The sequence below is a fragment of the Ochotona curzoniae genome, unplaced genomic scaffold (genome assembly GCF_017591425.1).
Source record: "Ochotona curzoniae isolate NIBS_2020 unplaced genomic scaffold, NIBS_Ocur_1.0 contig_883, whole genome shotgun sequence".
NCBI classification, from domain to species: domain Eukaryota; kingdom Metazoa; phylum Chordata; class Mammalia; order Lagomorpha; family Ochotonidae; genus Ochotona; species Ochotona curzoniae.
This window is the reverse complement of record NW_024466599.1, coordinates 63,069,253-63,092,626: the sequence shown is the minus strand read 5'-3', so window position 1 is coordinate 63,092,626 and position 23,374 is coordinate 63,069,253. Positions and strand designations below refer to the sequence as shown.

Below are 23,374 nucleotides of genomic sequence, written 5' to 3'. Positions count from 1 at the left end.
GACAGCCCAGGCACCTGCACCTAACACCCCCCTCAGGAGGAGACCACAACTAACTTCCTGGCCCCAGGCTCTGGCTTCGCCTAGTCTGAGCTAATACTGACATTTAGGGAATGACCCAGAGCATGGGAGATTCTGTCAGTCTGCTTTTCCATGAAACACCTGAATCTTCTTAAACAAATGTTTTGAGACATACACACACATTTTTTTGCTTCAATATATTTTATTCTGATGCAGTTACAAAAGTAGATACAAAATACTTTTTCAAAAAGTACAGTTAACTGACTTAGAAAAATAGATAAAGCCCCTAACAGTTTAAAAATACAACATAAATTTTTATGTAAGAACATTTAAAAATATTCTAAATGGTAACCAAGACTAAATTATGTGAACTATTTCCAATGTACACTAAATGCAGAGTGTTGCTTTGTACTGAGTCTAGAGTACACTGGTGATCCATTTGGATTTACCGAACACTTGTTTGGAATAGAATCTGATAATGAAAAAATGTCCAAGTAAACTTCAATGCAGTTGGTTCAATAAAATCACCATTACCACATGTAATATCACTCCCCAAAGTCTTTTGCAGCTTAAAATATCAAAATCAGATGCAAAGAAGATGAAATGATTATTTTCCGCTTTTATCCGAGTTACACAACAAAAAATAAATCCACTTACTGAACTGGTATCAGGAGGATTCGTGTGCCCATCGAAGGTGTTTTGGCACTAGCGTTTCTCAAGCCAGGGGCCTCACTGACAGGTGGCAGGGCCCTGCCAAGACAGGGCATGGGTGACCTAACATTCTGCGGGTTTGCCTTGCTTTTGTTTCTGAGGCAATGATCCTGCACTTCTCTCCTCGTGGGAGAATCACACTGTTCAGAGAGAAGGTCAGCAGTGAAATCAGAAAACTCAACAATGCTTGCAAAAGTTACCATCACCACCAGAACCGCTCCTCCGGCTTTTATCCTAGAAGCAAAACTATCTTTGCTATCCAAGCCACACAGAATACAGATTTGCATTTCTCAAGTAAGCAGCTACAAAAAAATGCCTTGGTAGCTGGCAGCCCTGTAAGTCACTTTTTCACAATCTCACGCAGAAAGGATACACAGGGCCATCACTACAGTCACCAGAGTAGAAGGGAAGTTGGATGTCCAAACAAAAATCACTAGCCAAGTTTCTTAAAAAGACCTGGAGAATAAAGCACCATAGGATTAGCTGCATCATTTACCTGGTCCTCTCTACCCCGTGATTGTAATCACACTGAGGAGTGGAGATCAGACACTCAGAGGAGATGACTGAGGAGGGGAGGGGGCAGGACAGTGTGCGCTGTGCAACAGACAGAGCCTGGGTGTGGGAGGCCCAGCACAAGGCAGAGACTGTTCTTCAGCCTCTTACCAAAGGTTAGTCCTCTCGCCAAGTTAGGACGGTCCCACCCACTCCTGTTCTTCCAGTCCTCCTCCTGCTCCACACTCCCTGGCCTTGGAAGTAAACAAATAATGTAAACAGTAACAGTTGCACTGCTGGTTAGGCCACACTGGCTTTAGGAATCTGAAATGCTTCTACTAGGGGAAAAAAGCATATTCTGAATCTCCAATTACCACGAAGTTTTGACTTCTGTCTCATTAATAAGTCATCTTTGTTGCTCTCCCAGAACGAGGAGGACCAACTTGGGCTCTTTGGGGTTAGTCAAGACCAGTGGGAGGACAGTTATCACTGAAAGTCAAATGCAGAGAAGTGAGAACACTTTCGTTTGCAGATACAGAAATGAAAGCACAACTCCAGGTAGGAAACACCGTCACACATTCCTTGCAGACATAAGCAAACACAAGCCACAGTTTACAATTGCTAGCAGTTGCATCCTAGACACCGGCTTCCATGCCTGCCAGTGGTGAGCACCAGCTGACTGGCCGAGCTCTTGGGCTGCCAGTAAGCCTCAATGCTTCACGGGGATTTTGCTCTTTTTATCCTTAAGTGACTACCCTACTATTTAACTTCTCAAACACTGTATCGCTCCAGCTTAATCAGAAGAATGAAAAAATATGTATTTCAGAATTCATTAAAACCCAATTATAAGAAGGGATATTTCTAAGCAATCCTTTATATTCTTGTAAATAATAAACACTTAAATCCACCCCTTATCAAACACACAAGGGAAGAAACACAACTTGGACACACAGCGTGTGTCTGGGAAGTTCTGTGGGCCGGGCGGCCTTCTAGTAGTCTCCCTACTCCCTATTGTATGTTAAGTGGTCAGCTACAGATGACTGAATCTTGGGAACCAACGGGAAAGAAAGGTTTTCTTCACTAAAAGGGAAGATCCCTTTATCCAATAAAAACTAAGAATTTTGAGTTCAAAAGCCATTGAAATTAAATAAACCCCCTATGGAGGCTCAATCCACCTGTGAATACTAACAAGACTCAATGTGATTTTTCTTTTAGCTATTCCTCCCATCTTGTTTCCTTCAGAGCTCTCTCACACACACACACACACACCACACACAAAGTTGCACACTAGCTCTTATAAAATGTGCACATTTTCAAAGTTTTTGATTGTGGCTTTCCTTAAATCTTATCGGGATAAAGTTCGTGCATTTCTGCACCATTCTTAGCTGTCACAATAAAAACAAAAAATAAAGAAAAAAAAAAGGAAACAAGGCCATCAAGCACTGAGTATGTCTATTCTCTTACCTAGAATTACAAGGTTTCTAAAAACTGTGAATGAAAATCATAGCTTTGAGACATCTAAGCTTGCCATAATTTTCTGGAAGTTCTTTTTCTCAGACAAAAGCTACACATTAATCTGAGTGAAGCATTTCAAAATAAAACCTCCAGGGCTACCATTAGAAGCAGTAAAAAAACTGAAACACACTAGTAATAATTTACAGAGATATGAATAAAATCCCAAATAAAAATTTAAAAATAAAGTCACTTTAAAATAATTCTGATTACTCTCATTTCATATTTGCCATGATGATTTAAACCGCAATCATGGATTTTGAAATACACATATATAGCCTTATCTACAAAAATACTAGTACACTTGAAACTAAAGGATTATTGAAAGTGATGCAAATGTTCTAGATTAAAAAAAAAAAACTTAAAAAATATCTATTAAAAAAACTAAAAGCATGTTAAAATCAATCTGATTGAGCTATCAGAAATTTGTTTTGGAAGTTTACTAATAAATTACTGATATCTACTATGCTATCACCTGAAATAAGACTCAATCATTTTCCTGAATGACGTAGTAAGTAAACCAATAAACTACAGGTCAGTCACCACAAATTACAATCAAATATGACTCTGTGACAGGAACATAAAGGTCATCAAATGGTACCTCAGATTTCGCTGTGTCCTTAGGGTAGCACTCTGAAGCTAGAAGGCAAACCTGCCTTTGGGACAATTTTATCTGTAGAGATACAGATAACAAGAAACTTCTTATCCTGTTCTCTCAAAGTTTGTATCACTAGTCTATAACAGATAGCACGGAGACAGCTCTAGCAGTAGATGAAGCAAGAAGGTAGTTGTGGTTTGTAAGAACCGTTTATCTGTCTTTTGATCCAAGCTTCTCAATTAATTCCTGAAGAGGTGCCAACTCACGCCTATCAATCAAGTTAAACTCCTAAAAAGAGAAGAAAAATAAAAATTTAAATAAATTTCTAAATTAAACTCCTTAAATGTATTTTATATACTCCCAGCTACAGCCTTCTGGAATGATCAGATAACCTCTGTGAACATTTTACAATAGGACTGTCCTTATTAAAAAATACAGGTATAACACTGAGTGACATATTGGTCTTCAGTTCTGTTTCTGGGGTCCCTGAAGATCAACAGCACATGAGACAGTCACTGAAAAGACCAAGCCATGCATTACAAGGTTGCAACTTCCAGGGCCACCCCCAGTCTCCAAAGAAGGGAAAGTAAGGGAAAGCTGATCTGATTACCAATGGCCAATAATGCAATCTACACTGGACAAGTAACAAAACTCCCCTAAAAATCCAAAGGAAATGGTTCAGAGAATTTCTGGACAGCTGAACACGTGCAGGTTCCTGCACAATGCCCCACCTGGTGACGGAGGCTCCTTCTCCCTCTCCCATACTTGGCCCTAAGCATATCTTATCCAGCTGTTGACCTGCATCCTACATGATGCCCTTTATAATAAACCAGCAAACGCTGAGTGCTCCTGACCTCCATGAGCCACTCTATATAACTAACCAAATACAATGATATGTACACACACTGTTACAGTTTACATAAAACCCTATGCTATCTTTACAGTTATGCTACAGTAGCCCTGATTCTTTGACACCCCTTTCAAACAACATGAATTACATTTTTTTAAAAGTTTCTGTTCTAAGGGCCTATAATGCAACAGGTAATGTCCCTAAATGACATATTCTAACCACAGAACTGTGAAAGCCAGAGGCACAAGGTAGGGCCTAAACGAGAGTGAAAACTTTCTGTGTTGTCAACACAAGAGTGAAACGATGTGGATGGGAAAATAATTTTGGCTGAACTCAGCTGCACATCTAAGTAAGACAAGGTACCAAATCTACTTAGTCTCAAGTCCAAGAACACAGAGATCAATCTGATCCAACTCACCTGAACAAAGAAAATAAAGTGCTTGAAGGAGGTGTTGAGATGGGCCTCCTCTTGGAGCTGCATCACGGAATCAAAGTGCTGGTGATAAATATGGGCGTACACCCTGAACAGGCGCTTCAGGATGGTCTTTGCCACGGACATAAAATTTTTGGGAAACGGGACACCTATAATCAAATATATGTATATATTTCTCAACCTTCTGTCTAAATGAACAGCAGGATATTTAGATACTGCCATAAGCAACTATAACACACAAAATACACACTTATACAAATACACAAGCCTACTTCTGTATGTTCTGTTTTGTTTTTTTAAACACAGAGAAAAATATTCACACCTAAGTATATCGTTACTACTTCGCTCTGGTTGCCTTAGAACAGGCACAGGCATTAAAATTATACATGACAGGGCCCGGCGCGGTGGCGCAAGTGGTTAAGTCCTCGCCTTGCACGCCCGGGATCCCATATGGGCGCCGGTTCTAATCCCGGCAGCCCCGCTTCCCTTCCAGCTCCCTGCCTGTGGCCTGGGAAAGCAGTTGAGGACGGCCCAAAGCTTTGGGACCCTGCACCCGCGTGGGAGACCCGGAAGAGGCTCCTGGCTTCGGATCGGCATAGTATCGGCCCGTTGCGGCTCACTTGGGGAGTGAATCATCGGACCGAAGATCTTCCTCTCTGTCTCTCCTCTCTGTATATCCGCCTTTCCAATAAAAAATAATAAAAATAAATCTTTAAAAAAAAAAAAAATTATACATGACACTGCCCAGCCAAAATTCAATAAACATTTTTTTAGTTATCATAGTGTCTTCCTTAAAAAATGAACAAGGGCCCAACGACGTGGCCTAGCAGCTAAAGTCCTCGCCTTGAACGCACCAGGATCCCATATGGGTGCCAGTTCTAATCCCGGCAGTCCCACTTCCCATCCAGCTCCCTGCCTGTGGCCTGGGAAAGCAGTCAACGATGACCCAAAGCCTTGGGACCCTGCACCCATGTGGGAGACCCGGAAGAGTTCCTGGCTCCTGGCTTTGGATTGGCTCAGCTCCGGTCACTTGGAGAGTGAATCATTGGATGGAAGATATTCCCATCTCTCCTCCTCTTTCTATATATATCTGACTTTGCAATAAAAAATATGTAAGTCTTAAAAAAAATAAAAATAAATGAACAAGATGGGCCTGGTGCAATAGTCTAGCAGCTAAAGCCTTGCCTTGCAACTGCTGATATCTGATATGCACATGGGTTCATGTCCCAGCTACTCTAATTCCCATCCAACTCCCTGCTGGTGGCCTGGGAAAGCAGTCAAGGACGGCCCAAAGCCTTGGGACCCTGCACCCGCGTGGGAGACCCAGAAAAAGCTCCAGGCTTCAGATCAGCTCTAGCCATTGCAACCACTTCGGGAGTGAAGCAGTAGATGGAGGATCTTTCTGTCTCTCCTTATCTTTGTAAATCTGACTTTCCAACTTAAAAAAAAAAAATGAAATCAACAAGAATGATGCTGGCATCCCATATGGACGCTGGTTTAAGCTCCAGCTGTTCTACCTCCAATCCAGCTCCCCATGTACACCCTGGGGAAGCTGCAGAGAATATTTCAGTTTCTTAGGCCACCATACCCACACAGAAGACACAGAAGATTCTGGCTACTGGCTTCAGATCTGTCCAGTGTGGACCACTACAGCCATTTGGGAGTAAACCAGGGGATAAAAATATCACGCTGTTTCTGTATCTCCTTCTCTAACTCCACCCTTTCAAATAAAAATAAAGTAAATCTTTTTTAAAAAAATGCAACAAGAATGAGTATTCTAATTGTAAATACAAATTTTTTACTGTTGGTCATTTTAACTTAAAAGAAATAACACTTATACATTTAATAAGGAATACAAACTTTCCTAAGCAAAAGAAAAAGCCTGCATGCTCAGGCACTGCAACCTATCAACACAGGAAATTTTTAAATTCCTGAAATATTGTGGAAAGATAGTTTACTATACTTGATCTTAGCCAAAAGGTCAAGAAGCAATGTTTAATTTCATTAATTTAAAATACATTAAAACAGTTACATACATTAGGATAGTATACTTGTTTGAAAATTACTTTTTATTGGAAAGGCAGATATACAGAGAGGAGAGACAGAAATATCTTCCATCTGCTGGTTCACTTCCTAAATAGCCCAACGGCCAGAGCTGAGCCGATCCCAAGCCAGGACTCAGGAGCTTCTTCCAGGTCTCTTACCTGGATACAGAGTCCCAAGGCTTTGGCCCATCCTCTACTTCTTCCCCAGGCCACAAGCAGGGAGCTATCTGGGAAGTGGAGCAACCAGGACACAAACCAGCATCTAGGAAGGATCCTGGCACACACAACGTGAGGATATAACACTAAGCCATTGCACCAGGACCCTTAGATTTTTTTTTTTAAAAAGTAAGTGAATGTTAAAAAGAAAGTATCATCATTCAAAAAAAAAGTTCTACATTAACTCACCAATCTTAGAAGGAAAAAGAGTTTCATCATCAAGCTGATCCTGAACCCAAGTCATCAAATAGTCAATGTACTTTGGTGCAGAACATTTGATTGGCTTTTTAATATTAGTACCATCTGCCCAGTGATATTCATATCTGGAAAGAAAAATAGTTTACTGAGGGCTTTCAATAGCACTAAGAAATGTACAACTTGTAATCAGCATAGGTTCATGTTCTGTCACTCAAAACTCACCTGCCTCTTTGGTAAATTATCTAAAGGTCAACTGAAGATTACTAAAAGTTCCCTATGGAATATTTCTGTAATTAGCAAAGGAAACAGGAATTATGTGACAGCTAGCAGTGCCAGAGTGCATGTTTTATAACTCAGCCTGGGAAAGTTAGGAGAAATGCATTCCTGTCTAAAGCCAAAAGTTGCTCAAGAATGGTAAGGTGGTAAGATATCCACTACACCCTGATGGACTGTTTTCAAAGAGGCTATTGGAGAAATATTCTGAGGCATGCATGCTTTCTCCCCCTACCATTACCTTAGCTGACACAATTAACATGTATAAAGCATTTAAGCCACAGATGAATTTAATTTTCCAATTGATTTTCTTTGTTTAAAACTTTAAGAATAACGTTGAACACAAAATCAAAACATTCTTCCTGAAATACTGCGACAAAACAGGACTACAAACATTGGGGCTTCTTTATACATGGTAGTAATACCAGAGAGCACAGTCTTTTCTAGCAGACAAACTTTCTGGGAATCAAGCTATTAGCACATAAACTCATTCATCACTGCAGGGAAAAAAGGGAAGCCATCCAACAGAAACTCCATCACAACACACACTGACTGGTCACCACAGGTTTTTTTCACCTGTTTCTTTTTGCAGTATTTCTTGAAATGTGTTAATCAAAACATTCTTTAACTCAGCATCTTTTTAGTCAGGTAACTAAAGCTGTGTTCCAACAACACTAAATAAGGCACAGAGTAAAATCAAATGTTAAATGGTCAAACTCTTCAAAGAAATTCAGTTAAAAACTATAAATAGGAAGCATAAATGTTAATAAAATTGAGAAAATAAATTTTTGTAATGCAATACAAATAAAACTCTCCAATTTCCGCTCTTATACTCCTGTAGCAGTATGCTTACATCATGCAGTAAGCTTTAAGACACTGAGATTTGGCTTACAAAGCATTTAAGACATTCTTAAATTTATATGAATTACTGATACAACAATAGTCATGTAAACACCCATATAGCAGGCAATATTTATACCTTGGCCCAGCAGACATGACTGGACAGCTTGCTTCAGTGCAGAATTCTGTAATAGTTCCATATAACATGTTGATCTGGTTGAAGAAGTCCACAGCTGCAGAGTGAATAGCGGAATTGTGTTAGAACATCTGTGTAATACAAAACTAGCAGACGTCTCAGGTGAAAAAACAAAAACAAAAAACAAATTTAAGCTCTTGGCTGAATCCTTGGAAAATCAAATGATCTGATCAACCTAAAATTAAGGTCAACTTTTAATACACTAAGTTTTTAACAAACATCTAATACAAGGAAAATTCTAACTCAATAGTGCCTATTATACATCAGAACATACAATTTCATAATAAACATGGAAATTATAAAAATCCATAGCTCCTTATCAATGTAGACCAGACAATAGCACCCATATTAGGAAAGAGACAAAAATGTGAAGGAGGCAGGCAGGTACACTGAAAACAATCTAATTTAGAATAAACATTTGAGGTCTACAGAACAGTGAGGGCATAAAAAAAATCTTTGGATAAAGTCTCTTTCCCTGGATTCGCTACCTAATAAAAGGAAAAAACTTAAACAGAAACAAACAATACAGGACATAAGAAGATAGGATTCAAAGGGCAACAATAGCACAAGAAAGTTATGAGAAAAGCTGGGGTAGAGGGCCTTCTCCCTACGTGAGCTTCACTAGGCTTGGAGAAGTGAAAGAGGCCACACTGAGCCACAACTGACTGAAACACAACTATGTGCAAAGAAAGCCACAGAAGCCTTGGAAAGTTGTAAAATGGTTTAGTTTCTCTATAAAGGAGTACCTTAAAAGTATCAACAATGGCTTTTCCAAGTTCTTAAAAAACAAGATTTTTAAAATTACATCTTGTCAAAGGTCTGTTATAAATCTTTCCCTTAATTAATCGTGTTTCTATGGAAACAATGATTAAGACCAATACTTACTCAAAATGTAACAACGTGCTTAGACTGTCACTGGTGTGGCAGAATGGGGTGCAGGAATACCCCTGCCTTCAAGACCTGTGAGGTCTAAACTACTTCAATTGCTCCCTTCTCCTTCCTCTGAAAAGGGCACAATGGGTTTTCCAGAGCCTCTACGATGTGTCACATCACAACAGATAACAAACAAAACCAAACACCTATTGAACTAGGCATTAAAGATTTGCAAAAATATAAAAAAGGCTACATATTTCACTAAAATTTTGGAAAATACGTCATTTGTTATAAACATGCAACATGCTTCTTATTGCCATTTTTAAATGAATTTTTTAAAAAAGATTTATTTGTTTTAATTGCAAAGGCAGACATACAGAAAGGAGGAGAGACAAGGAGGAAGATCTTCTGTCCAATGGTTCACTCCCCAAGTGACCACATGGCTGGAGCTGAGCTAATCCGAAGCCAGGAGCCAGGAACTCTTCCGGGTCTCCCACACAGGTGCAGGGTCCCAAGGCTTTGGGTCGTCCTCAACTGCTTTTCCAGGCCACAAGCAGGGAGTTTGATGAGAAGCGGGGCTGCCAGGATTAGAACCAATGCCCATATGGGATCCTGGCGCATTCAAGGCAAGGACTTTAGCCACTAGGCCACCACGCCAGGCCCCAAGAAAAACTTTTTAAATTTAAATTATGAATATTAGAGGCCAGTGCCCTGGCACAGAACATTAAGTCTGTGTTTGCAGGTGCTAGCATCCCATATAGGCATCTGTTTGAGAGTTGGTTGCTTCCTTTCCAATTTAGCTCTCTGTTAATGGGGTGGGAAAGCAGCAGAGGATGGGCCAAGTTTTGGGCCCCTGACCAAGGGAAGGGAGACAGAATTAGACAGAATTAGCTCAAGGTTTCTGGGTTTGGACTGGCCTAGCTGGGCCATTTTGGGGAGTCAATCAACAGATGAAAAGCATGTCTTTCCTCTTGCTTTTCCTCTTAGTCTTTCCTCTTTCAAAGAGAATAAAACCTAAAAAAAAAATAGTATATACTAGAAAACTCAAAATTACATACATAGTTCACATTCAGTTTCTATCAAATGGCATACAAAAAAGATAAATAGTCAGATGGAGGGCAGCAGTTAAGATGCCTGCACACTGGGCCTGGCACAATAGCTTAGTGGTTAAGGTCCTCGCCTTGCACACACCAGGATCCCATAGGGTCACCGGTTCTAATCCTGGCGGCCCTGCTTCCCATCCAGCTCCCTGCTTGTGGCCTGGGAAGGCAGTTGAGGACGGCCCAAAGCCTTGGGACCCTGCACCTGCGTGGGAGACGCGGAAGAGCTCCTGGCTTGGGATTGGCTCAGCTCCAGCCATTGCAGTCACTTGAGGAGTGAACCATCAGACAGAAGATCTTCCTTTCTATATATCTGACTTTGCAATAAAAATAAATAAATCTTTAAAAAAAAAAAAAAAAAGACGCCTGCATTCCGTATCAGAGCGTTGGGGATTGGGGTTGCAGCCCTAGCTCTGCCTCTGATTCAGCTTTTCCCCCACCCTTGTTTTTAGTTATTTTTGAACCAGGTGAAATGGCTCAATGGCTAAATCATTATCTTGCAAGCATCAAAATCCCACATGGATGCCAGTTCACTTCACTTCCCATTCAGCTCTCTGCTTGTACCTGGGAAAGATATAGAAGATGACCCAAAGCCTTGGGACCCTGCATCCATGTGCAGAACCTGGAAGAAGCTCCTGGCTCCTGACTTCAGTCTGAATTCAAGCTGTTATGGCCATTAAGGGAGTGAACCAGTGGGTGAGATGAAAGATCAGGTTCTCTCTTTCTCTGTAAATTTGCCTTTCCATGAAAATAAAAATTAAAACTTCTTTTTGAAGTAAAAAAAGCACTATAGATTGGAAGAAAATATTTGTAAACAGCATTTCTGATAAAGACCTTAACAGATATACCATCAAAATAATGTGGAGCACATAAAACAGTACTTGACATGATCATGATATGTCCATCAGAACAATGCTAATTAAAACAATAAAACAGGCTTGGTGAATGGCACAATTGGCTAATCCCCGCCTTCAAGCACCAGGATCCCTAATGGACGCTGCTCCATTAGGGATCCTGGCTGCTCCTGGCTGCTCCACTCCCATCCAGCTCCCTGCTTATGGCCTAGGAAGTAGAGGATGGACCAATATGTTGGGACCCTGCACCCATGTGACAGACACAGAGGAAGCTCCTGGCCACCTGAGGAGTGAACCAGCTGATGGAAGATCTTTCTGTCTCTCCTCTCTCTGTAGGTTGATGTGCCTTTCCAATTAAAAAGAAATAAATTCTTTTTTTAAAAAATAATTAAATTCTTTTTAATTGGAAAGGCAGATCAGATTTACAAAGAGTAGAGACAGAAAGATCCTCCCTCTGCTAATTCACTCCCCAAATGGCTGTAACAATCAGAGTTGACCCATCTGAAGCCAGGAGCTAGGAGCTTCTTCTTCCGGGTCTCCCATGCAGGTGCAGGGTCCCAAGGCTTTGGGTCATCCTTGACTGCTTTCCCAGGCCACAGGCAGGGAGCTGGATGGGAAGTGGAACTGGCGGGACACAATCAGCATCAAAACTTAGGCCCGGTGCTGTGGCCTAGCAGCGAAAGTCCTCGCCTTGAATGGGCCAGGATCCCATATGGGCGCTGGTTCGGCCCCGCTTCCCATCCAGCTCCCTGCTTGTGGCCTGGGAAAACAGTCGAGGACAGCCCAAAGCCTTGGGACCCTGCACCCGTGTGGGAGACCTGAAGAGGTTCCTGGTTCCTGGCTTCGGATCGGCGTAGCACTGGCCATTGCGGCTCACTTGGGGAGTGAATCATCAGATGAAAGATCTTCCTCTCTGTCTCTCCTCCTCTCTGTATATCTGCCTTTTTTTTTTTTGATGTTTGTACAATGATTTATTGTGGTTGCATCCCGTTCCTCTATTTATCTGTTTAATCATTCTACGCTTCTATTTGAGCACCTGCCCCTAGACAGTCATCATGCTGGGTGAGGCTAGATAAATTCTTCAGGCGGAAAGGCTAGGTGAAAAGAAGCAGGTGCTGATTGAAAGGAGGGAAGTGGTTAAGGTCTAGGCTGTTGGGCTTCATGTTTTCTTTCTTTCTTTCTTTTTTTTTTTACTGATTACATTGCATTATGTGACACAGTTTTATAGGCACTGGGATTCCCCCCACACCTCCCCAAACCCTGCCTCCCCATGGTGGATTCCTCCACCTTGTTGCATTACCATAGTTCAAATTCAGTTGAGATTCTTTCATTGCAAGCATCAACCAAACACAAAGTCCAGCATCTTATTCTCCAGATAAGTTCAGCAGTTTCTTGGGGAGACCATCTCTGGTCTGAAGGTAGAGCCAACAGACTATCATCCCAATCAATTAAAAGCCCCGACATTACATCAGTAACAATTCATAACATAATGGAATTAGTCGACATGATACTGAGTAACCAACATGTTAAAAAAAAAAAAAAGAATGAATAAAAAAATAATAAAAATAAAATCTTAAAAAAAAAAAAAAAGAATGCAAGTTCTGAACCACATCCTATGACTTCTACATTGACATTTCAACAACTGGCTTCTATACACCTTAAAATGGCTATAGATTACTAGTCAGCTGTCTCATGTCTATTTTAATTTTAGTATTTAGCAGTTTATAGCATTGAAGCATGATTTTGCAGAACCTGGCTGTTTTTCAGGTAGTCTAACTCTATAACTCTAACAAGACATATGTCAACAGTTTAGGTGAATAAAATAAAAACCTGAAACACATCTATTAGAATGACCAAAATCCAAAACAATGACAAGAACAAAAGTGGTAAGCATGTAGAGCAACAACTCTCATGCACAGCTGATGGGAACACATTAACGTGGTGAAGGCACTGTACACGTTCAGTAGTTTCTTACAGAACAACCTACTTAGCATATGATCAGGCAATTACGCTTTTTGGCATTTACCCAAATAAAGAACTTGGGACCAGCGCAATAGCGTAGCAGCTAAAGTCCTCGCCTTGAATGTGCCATATGGGTGCCGGTTCTAATCCTGGTGGCCCCGCTTCCCATCCAGCTCCCTGCTTGTGGCCTGGGAAAGCAGTCAAGGACAACCCAAAGCCTTGGAACCCTGCACCCACATGAAAGAACTGGAAGAGGCTCCTGACTTTGGATCAGCTCAGCTCCAGCTGTTGTAGCCACTTGGGGAGTGAATCATCAAATGGAAGATCTTCCTCTCTGTCTCCCCTCCTCTCTGTATATCTGACTTTCCAATAAATAAATAAATAAATCCTTAAAAAAAATAAAAAGAACTTACGTTCACACAAAAACCTATACATGATATCTACAGAAGCCTTACTCATAATGTTAAAACCTGACAAAACCAAGATGTTCTTTAGTAGGTGAACAGATAAAAATATGTGAAACATCCAGAAAACAGAACAGTCAGGTCTAGAAATACACTTTCAAACCATGAAAAGACATTAGACACTTAGATATATACTACTAACTAAAAGAGGCCATATGAAAAGGATTCACACTGTAAGAATCCAAATACGTAATCTTCCGGAAAAGGCAAAACTATGCAGACAGCAGCAGTGGCTGGAGAGAGCAGAGAGGGAAGGATTCACAGGCAGAGCACATGAAAGTCCTCAGGCAGTGAAACTGCTCTACCAGGAACCTACAACAAGGAAATGTGTTGTTATAAACCTGTCAGAATGCCAACAGCATTCCCTAGAGTAAGCCAGATTTTTAAGAAAAAAAAAAAAAAAAGACAAGGTTACTATGGAAATACATAGCACCGTTTATGAAGCGGTCTCACCGACCAACAAAATCAAACCTGAATTTGATCTAGGACTCAGCTTTCACAAACATGGTACCGCAGCTACATTTTTTTTTCCATATTTTTTTTTATTATATTTTGACAATCTTTACAAAGTTAATTAGGGTAAAAAGGTTCAAGGGCTATAGGAAAGTGGGTAAGACTATTATTTTTTCCATATTGTTTCCTTCATGTTTAAAGGGGGGTATTAAGGGAGAAGACCCACCCAATTTCCCACCCTCCCCAGGTCCCGGGTCGCAGCTACATCTTACAATAAACTTACCTTTAATTAAAAATTTAGTTCCTCAGACACATGAGCTACTTTTTCATGTATTAAATGGCTACAGTGATGTTAAAAAGCATTTTTGTCACAGTATGAAGTCGTAATGTAAGATGTACAGGAAAGAAATGAAGGAACAGACTATGGCAATGATGCCTTGGGGACACACCAAGCCAAAAAGCACTGTGCAGACTGAATGGGTAGCTGACTTCACTGACAGATAACAGCAGGGGCAGGCTCTGTGCTGTGGTGGATGAAGCTGTCCTTGCACCCCACCTTCCCCACTGGAGTGCTGGCTGGAGTCCTGGCCACTAGGTCTCTGACCCAGCTCCCAGCTGAGGTGCCTAGGAAGCCAGGAAATGATGACTCAAGTCCTTGAGTTCCTGCCACCTGTGTGGGAAACCCAGCTAGAGCTCCTAGCTTCTTGTGCCAACCTGGCCCAGTCTCACTGCAGTGGGGGATCTATCTCTAAGTACTTGAAAACAGAAGACCACAGTACTGCAGTCTTCTTTACTTATTGAATTATTTATGAATTAGACAATAAGCCTGTGGTTGGCTTCAAAATAATCAGGGGTGGGGGTACAGAAGAAATTCAACTGGTTAGATTGGTATCTGTTGAAATGAGAAGATATAGCCTTGAAAATTCACTGTGTTAGTTTTGTCTACTTCTATGTTTACAATTTTCCACCAAAATACTTACTGTTAACAGCAATCCACTCGTTGAGGTCCTCTCCCTCTGGCAACATAACGGCTTGTCTCAGATTCCCACTTCCTAGAGTCGCTTCCGCATGCTTCAGGAGCTCATACTGATGGGACCCTTCTGGGATATTCTTCTTTGGTTTGAATGTTTTAGAAGAACGGCTGCTACTGTTGGGTTAAAAATAAAAGCATGCAAGTTTTTAGGGTTACTAATAAAATGGCATCAATTTATGCACAAAAATTGCTTTATAAAATAATTATTATCTGAAAAATGCCAGATTGAAGAGAGTAGGGAATGATAATCACAACAAAATAATGTTCCACCCAGTATTTCTCCCCCAACACAGAAAAACAGGATTAGAAGTGCAAGTTCATTTTAGCCTATCACGCATGGCACTGGTGCTATCCAAATCAAAAACTTTTTCAGATTGTTGTACCAACAAACCGCCAGCTGGAGGCAGTGGGGAGCCTGTGTGGGCTGAAGGGTGTGGGCTTGGGACAGGGAAGGGTGTAGGGTATAGTAGGGGAGGGCAGGTGGGGACCTGGGAGTTTACCTCTAGGCTGGTGGAGCAAAGCTGGGGATTTCCCCATGTGCTGGCTCGTGGGGGGGGAGGGGAGGAGAGAGTGCCAGGTCAGCACGCTGCCCTGGTGTGCTGGTGGACCAGGCCTGAAAACCTCAACGGGCCGGGATCTTGGGTGTGTGTAAGATACCAGACCAGCACATGTACCAGGAGCTTGGGACTCTGGTGGGTGGGGACAACTTCAGAGCAGCACACCACCTGCTGGGTTTCTGAAGGCTGGGCTGGAGAACCCATGCGCTTGTAGGCACAAGGATTGGGGACTGAATAGGGAAAAGAGCGAGAGAATATGAGGTGCAGAGGGTGGAGAGGACTACCATGGGAGTTATCTTGCAGGTGAGGAATGACTCCTGAGGGACTCCCAACGACAAGGCCACTGTACTTGCAGGCAAGTGAGGGGAATGAGACCCGGAGTTTTACAGGGAAGAGACAGGAAGACCCTTCTGGGTCAAACAAAATGCACCAGGCCACATGGGAGACTTGAGCTGGGCTTGTTAGTACTGATTATTGCTGACCACCACACACAGCACACATGAAAGCTAGGGCTGGGGGCATGTCTGGCAGGGCTAGTTCCCAGTACATGACAGTGAGTGTCAGAACCGAGGATGGGACACATTAGGCTGGGCCATGATAGAAATCAGCACTCCAAGAGAAGCAGATCTGGGGACAGATTCTTTGCAGGATATGCAGGCCTAACCCTGTGCAATTACAAGTCCCACTGGGGCCCGGCGCGATGGTGCAGTGGTTAAGATCCTCACCTTGCACACCCAGGATCCCATATGGGCGCCGGTTCTTATACCTGGTGGCCCCGCTTCCCATCCAGCAACCTGCTTGTGGCCTGGGAAAGCAGCCAAGGACAGCCCAAAGCTTTGGGACCCTGCACCCATGTGGGAGACCCAGAAGAGGCTCCTGGATCCTGGCTTCGGATTGGCATAGCATTGGCCGTTGCGCTCACTTGGGGAGTGGATCATCGGACGGAAAATCTTCCTCTCTGTCTCTCCTCTCTGTATATCCGCCTTTCCAATAAAAATAAAATAAATCTTTAAAAATTAAAAAAAAAAAAAAAAAAAACAAGTCCCACTGGCCAGCTTAAGAGCTGGAGTGGTTGAGCCCAGCGTGATAGTCTAGCGGCTAAAGTCCTCACCTTCAATACACCGGATCCCAAATGGACATTGGTTCTAATCCTGGCAGCCCCACTTCCCATTCAGCTCCCCGCCTGTGGCCTGGAGAAGCAATTGAGCCTTGGGATCCTGCAACCACGTGGGAGATCCTGAAGAAGCTCCTGGCTCATGCCTTCAGATCGGCTCATTTTCTAGTCATTTGGGGAGTGAATTAGCAGACAGAAGATCCTCCTGTCTCTCCTCCACTCTGTACATCTGACTTATAAATAAATAAATAAATCTTAAAAAAAAAAAAAAAAGTTGGGGTGGTGATAGGCTGAGCTAGGCATGACCAAAGAACCCTCCGACACTCATGGGTACTGGGACTGAAAACAGGCTGGGTAGGCCCAACCTGCAGCACCCGCACACACACTCTAAAACAGGATGTGGGGCAGGCCAGGCAGCAACATCCACCAACTCATACAAAGGCCAGGATGGAGGAGGCAGGCTATGCCAGGTAAGGGCATAGCACTCACTGGCATGTGTGAGATCTGGGTCTGGATACGGCTGCAGTGTCCCCTCAGCACAACTGTGGACTGGGTCTGAAGTGTGCAAGACTGAGCTAGACTCCAGCACCCATTGGGGCTCGTGAGAACCAGGGTAACTGGAGGATGGGCTGGGCTAGGTCTCTGCCCCTGCTGAGCCATGTGTGAGCTGAGTCTGAGTGTGGACCAGGCGTGGCTAGGCTGTAACATCCAACAACAAGAATTAGAATAGGTGAGAGCCAGTCAGGAAAGGCCACTGTTCCTGCTAGGACATAAGGTGGACTAAGTAGGGCTGGTCCATGGACCCACCACTGATGGGCGCAAGATCTGGCACTGGGAGAGGTTCTGATGGAGGAGCATGGGAAAATCTGCTGCGACACAGAACAGAGTGTGGGTCAGGCCAGGTTCGGTCACAACACATTCCAGTTCACATGAGGGCTGGGCTTGGGGGTTGGCTGTCTAGGCTAGGCTAGGCTAGGCTGTAGCCCCCACCAGCATGAGCTGGAATAGGGGGTAGGCTGGGCTGAGCTAGGCTATAGCACCCATTGGCAAATGCTGAGGTGAGGCGAGCCATGATAGACTGGGCCGCAAAGCCCAATCTGCACATGTAAGACCCAAGGGGGTACGTAGCAAACACAGAATGGGGACTCTATAGGGGCCTCCCTGCTGGGCCACTACTCACTGGTGAGCTGAGAGCTGGAATAGGGGGCAGACCCGGCAGGGAGGGGCTACAATACCTGTTGGCCTCACATGAACAGGGTCAGGGAAAACTACCCTCGGTTGACTGTTCCTAATAGTGCATGCATAAGTCAGAGTGGTATGGGTTGGTTGGGCTTTGCCACAGCAGATGCTGGCATGGAATACGTGTGTCATAGCTGGGCCTCCTCAGTGGCTCAGACGGAGCAGTGGACAGCATATCCAGGTGCACAAGGAGGATATGGCAGTACACTGGAACCTGCAGAAAACACTTGATTCCACAATAGAGAATGGAGGACAGAACAAACTGATCAATTACCCCAGCTAAGCGTTGGCAGTGAATAGCTGGGCAAACACAGACTCTAAGGTGGACTATGTCAGCCAGTGGATTCTGGAGAAATTTCATCATGATAGGAGTGGCGAGACTGACAGCAATTTAGAACAGCTGAACTATCAAAATAATTTGAGCAGGACCCTCAGAGCACGCCCCATTTCCGGGACCCTGGGATGGTTGGGAGGCTGGGTGGCTTCTCCCCGCATCTCCCCACTCTCCCCAGATACAGGACCCAAAAAAAGAGAACATGGAAACAATGTTCTTACCCATTTTCCTCTAGTCCTTGACCCTTCCCAATCTCAACTACATAAAAATCATTCCCCCCCCCAAAAAAGCAAAAAACCTGGGAAAAAGCGCAATTTCATAAATAAGGCAATTTTATCATGCCCTGTGAGCAAATCTGTTGTAAAGGCACTTAATCCAAAGAAAAAACATGAACTCCGGCCCCGGTGCGATGGCCTAGTGGCTAAAGTTCTCGCTTTCAATGCACCAGGATCCCATGTGGGTGCCAGTTCTAATCCCAGCAGCTCCACTTCTCATCCAGCTCCCTGCTTGTGGCCAGGAAAAGCAGTAGAGGATGGCCCAAAGCCTTGGGACCCTGCACCCATGTGGGAGACCCGGAAGAGGATGTGGGCTCCCGGTTTCAGATCTGCACAGCACCGGGCGTTGCAGCCTCTTGGGGAGTGAAATATCGGATGGAAGATCTTCCTCTCTCTCTCCTCCTCTCTGTAGTCTGATTTGCAATAAAAATAAATCTTAAAAAAAAAAATCAATCAATAAATCTCAAAAAAACAATAAGAGTTCACCAGCAAAGGAATAAACTATTGTACCTCCATATTTTGGAGTACTGTAGACTTATTAATAATAAAATCCAGAGCACACATATTCTCATGTAAAGCTCTACAAAGGATAGTTTCATGAATACACAGAAAGTATGCAAACTGATGGTTACTTCCAGGAACAGAAAAAAACACAACCAGAGACTATTACTTTACCTGAGTAACACATATTGTAAGTAAGACTGATTAAGAAGTAGAAAATCAAATATGGAAAGTTTTTTATATGATAAAGAATTACTCTCAGGCCCGACGTGGAACCTAGTGGCTAAAGTCCTCCCCTTGCATGTGCTGGGATCCCATGTGGGCGCCGGTTTTAATCCCAGCAGCCCCACTTCCCACTTAGCTCCCTGCTTGTGGCCTGAGAAAGCAGTTGAGGACAGCCCAAAGCCTTGGGACCCTGCACCTGTGTGGGAGATCTAGAAGAAGTGCCTGGCTCCTGGCTTTGGATCGGTGCAGCATTGGCCATTGCGCTCACTTGGGGAGTGAATCATCAGAAGGAAGATCTTCCTCTCTGTCTCTCCTCCTTTCTGTATATCTGACTTTGTAATGAAAATAAAATAAAATAAATCTTAAAACACACACACAAATAAAAGAAAAAAATGATTTTTTGTGCTTCAAATGACAGCGAAAACTGAAGGAGCCAAGAGTGTCAGTGGACTAGAGGCTTATCACAAGCCAAAAACACCTACTATCTTGGAATAACCAAGACCTAATACCATCTCCCCTCATGTTTAATACAATAATTTCTCCGTTAAGCACCTTCTCATTGTTTGTCCCATCAATCCTAACAGAAAATGCTCCACAAAACGCAGGAAAACATTCAGGTCACAGATGTGATAATGGACTTATATAAGGATGTATTTTTAAAACTCTTGGGGCCCAGTGTAGCAGCCTAGTGGCTAAAGTTCTTGCTTTGCATGCTCCAGCATTCTATGTGGGCGCTGGTTCTAACCCCAGCTGCTACACTTCCCATCCAGCTCCCTGCCTGTTGCCTGGGAAGGCAGCTGGGATAGCCAAAAGCTATCAGCTCCAGCTGTTGCAGACCAGTGGTTCAAGCACCTTTCTGTCCCTTCTCCTCTGTGTAAACCTGACTTTCCAATAAAAATAAATAAATATTTTAAAGTAAATAAATAAAACATAGACATTACAATGAAAAAGAAAATCTCAATTTGCGGTTTAAAAAGCAACTGTGCATCCACAAGCCAACCACTAACTAAAAACATCAGCTCAGAAGCCTTGGGGTTAACAGTACCCGAAAGGAAACTGGCAATTAAACCTAAACCTTAGTTTTTAATGACATGATAATTGGATTTTGGAGACTTCTCCCTTAATGACCCAAAGGAAGGTTGATATGAGGAATGGTAAGGGCAGGTATTTTAAGTAGTGCTATAATAGCAAAATGCTGGAAAAAAATAGCATTTTTTCTTTTTTATTAGAAAGGCAGATATACAAAGCAGATACAGAACGATCTTCTGTCTACTGTTTCACTCTCTAAGTGGCTGCAACACCCAGCAGAGCTGCGCTGATCCAAAGCCAGGAGCCAGAACCTTCTCCCAGGTCTCCCAGGTGGGTGCATGGTCCCCGAGGCTTTGGGCTGTCCTCAACTGCTTTCCCAGGCCACAAGCAGGAAGCTGGATGGGAAGTGGAGCAGCTGGGACACAAACTGACATCCATGTGTCCATATGGGATCCCAGAATATGCAAGGCAAGAACTTTAGCCACTAGGTTACCATGTTGGGTGCTGGGGCCAGGAAAGAATAACATTTTTACAATAAAGTCTGGACATGAGGTACTTAAAATGTAAAATACGCTACATCCCCAACTGCAGTTGGGTATTTATTCCATTGTGCAACACATTGAAGCACTATCCAAGGCAGAGGCAGCCCCTTGAGCTTAAGGCACATGATGCCAGAGCTATGCTGCTCACATTTCATGGAGCAGAAGCTTTTCCATTTAAGCCATTTTGAGTCTAGGTACTATCTATAAAACTGTATTCTATGAACAAGAGAAGGCCACCTGCACCCACTGGTGCACCCGAGAGCCAGAATGGGTGCAAGCCAGCTGGGCTAGGCCGCAGCACAGTATGCAAGTCCCTGGACTGGGTCGAAGTCATGTCAGGCTGGACCACAGACCTCCCTCGCAGGTACAAGATCCAGCGCTGGGCGCATGCCTGGCAGGGGAAACTGCGGGCACTCTCCTGCCAGGCTGTACCTCCCGCTGGTTAGCACAAGAACCCAGGCTGCAAGGAGGCAGCACCTGTCAGCATATGTGTGGGCCACGTCTGGGGGTCAGGTTAGGCTACGGTATACCACAGAACTCCTGGGTGTGCCTGAAAACTGGATGGGATGTGAGCCGGCCAGGGTAGGCTGCAACAAACAAAATGGGGGGTGGGGGGTCTGACGCTGCACCGTAGTGGTTACTGCTGGTTGTCCTGACAACACTGCGGGACCCACTGGTATTCATGAGGACTAAGTTTGTGGTGGGTTGGATGATTGGTGCCACAGTATGTCAGTTCACATGATATGGTGCCAGGGTGGAACTGACCAGGCAAGCTTGCATCCACAGCTATGTGCACTGCTGGTGCAGTTAACTGGCCGAACCTAACCTAGCCCTGCACTGCTCGGCACACACAGAAGAGTCAAGTGTGCGGTCACCCCAGACAAGGTTCCTCCCCAGCTCGACCACAGGACTCACACCTGGCCCACGGGGACAATCACAGGATGTATAGCCCAACCTCGGAGTGCATGTGTCAGAACAGGCCCCCTCAGCTGCTGCTGTGCAGCAGACAGCATGCCCAGATGAACATGGGGCATGACAGTCAGCTCATGTAGGTCAGCAGGACACGGCAACTAGAGAGCAAACAGGTTGGACAGCTCTCCTGGCCAAGCTTTGCTGCAAGTTCCAGGGTCTGCAGATGCACTAAGGTAGTCTGTCAACCAACAGATTTGGAAAGATTTTTTTTAAAACACGGAGCAACAAAATCTGTAGCTCCTCATAACTATCAAACCATTCAACTAAAACTCTTCCCCACGTTGGGGTCTTTGAGGCATCAAAGGATCAAAGGCTCGTCTTCCATACCAGGGCGCTGATGTCCCTCCTCCACCTCCCGTAAGGACGAAGGAGGAAAAAAAAAATCTGGCCCACCCACGTTCCTCCATACCTTCCCCTCTCCACCCTCATCAGAGGCCCACCTAGGCATGCATCCCGCAACTATCTAAGCAAAAAGAAAATGAAAAACATGAATTATTAAAAATAAAGGAGAAGGCAGCCAACCCGCAAGCGGGTAGAATCCGGAGCAGGAATCCAGGGTCTGCAGGCAGGCCCATCTTGCCACCTTTTCCGCGGGGGTCACGAGTAAGCCGAGCCAGCGGCGGAGGAAGCAGCTGACTCCGCACCGGGCGTCCACCCAGCGCACTGGCGGGCCTGCGCTCCGCCCCCATCCACCCTCCGCCCCCGGCACGCTCGGGCGGAAAAGTTGGGAGGCGCCACCGGCCTCCCCGCTCCCGCCCGTCCGCGGCACCTTCCCGGCCTCGCCCGGGGCCCGGGGCGGGAGGAAGGCCACACGGCCCGCGCCCCACGGCCGCCCGACGCGCTCCCCGACCGCGGCCCGGCCTCACTCACAAGAGGAAGCTCATCTTCGGTCGGCGGAGGAGACGGAGGGCCGCCGGCCCCCGCCCTGCTCAGGACTCGGAGGCGCGTCCGGCGGCGACGCGGGGCCCGCCGCTCCTCACTCGCGGGCAGCGCACGCAGGGACGCGGCGGCTGCAGTCCCGGGAACACGGCGGCGCCGGCCTCGCTGCCTCCCCCGCCTCGCTGCCCCGAAATGCGGAACCGGCCAAGTCTCGCGAGCTGAGGCTGGCGCCGGCCCCGCCCCCATGGAGGGGGACTGGACGCGCCCCTCTTCGCCCCGCCTCTCGCCGCGAGCTCGGCCAATGAGCGTGCTGCGGCGCGGGGCGTCCCTCGCGGTGGCGGAGAGAGGGAAGCCGGTCTTCGCCGCGGGCCTGATGGAACCCGGGCGGCGGGGCTGCCGTCCGGCGGCCCGGCAGAGCGGCCTTTATTGGCGCTGTCCACCGCTGCAACTTGCTTTTTAAATTGGGACGTATGCCCTTAGTCTGAGATTCACTCATTGCAAATCTACGCTCCAGTGTTATTGTTAATATTTTCCTTATGTAATCATGGAGTTGTCCATTCATCACTGTTGCCAAATTCTACACTAG

The 23,374-nt window shown here is 44.7% G+C and overlaps 1 protein-coding gene across 2 annotated transcripts; it reads right to left on the bottom strand.

Annotated features, from left to right (window-relative positions):
• Positions 1 to 200: 200 nt before the first annotated feature.
• MOB1A (MOB kinase activator 1A) lies at positions 201 to 22,966 on the bottom strand. 2 transcript variants are annotated; one of them, XM_040993677.1, is made up of 6 exons: positions 22,780 to 22,966; positions 15,069 to 15,235; positions 8,326 to 8,419; positions 7,065 to 7,198; positions 4,600 to 4,763; positions 201 to 3,619 (listed from the first exon to the last, which is right to left on the bottom strand). In XM_040993677.1, exons 1-6 carry the CDS (start codon positions 22,791 to 22,793, stop codon positions 3,542 to 3,544), a joined length of 651 nt encoding a protein of 216 aa, XP_040849611.1. In that variant the 5' UTR covers positions 22,794 to 22,966; the 3' UTR covers positions 201 to 3,541. The 2 variants fall into 2 exon arrangements, with proteins under 2 accessions (XP_040849611.1, XP_040849612.1); XM_040993678.1 differs by having other exon boundaries at positions 15,069 to 15,232.
• Positions 22,967 to 23,374: the final 408 nt, after the last annotated feature.

What these genes read in the sequence shown, in the direction of transcription:
- MOB1A (XM_040993677.1), bottom strand. An exon ending in GTCATGTCTGCTGGGCCAAG is followed by an intron (nt 7,199 to 8,325) that starts GTATAAATATTG and finishes TTTTCTTTCCAG; the next exon opens with ATATGAATATCACTGGGCAG. An exon ending in TCTTTTTCCTTCTAAGATTG is followed by an intron (nt 4,764 to 7,064) that starts GTGAGTTAATGT and finishes ATTTGATTATAG; the next exon opens with GTGTCCCGTTTCCCAAAAAT.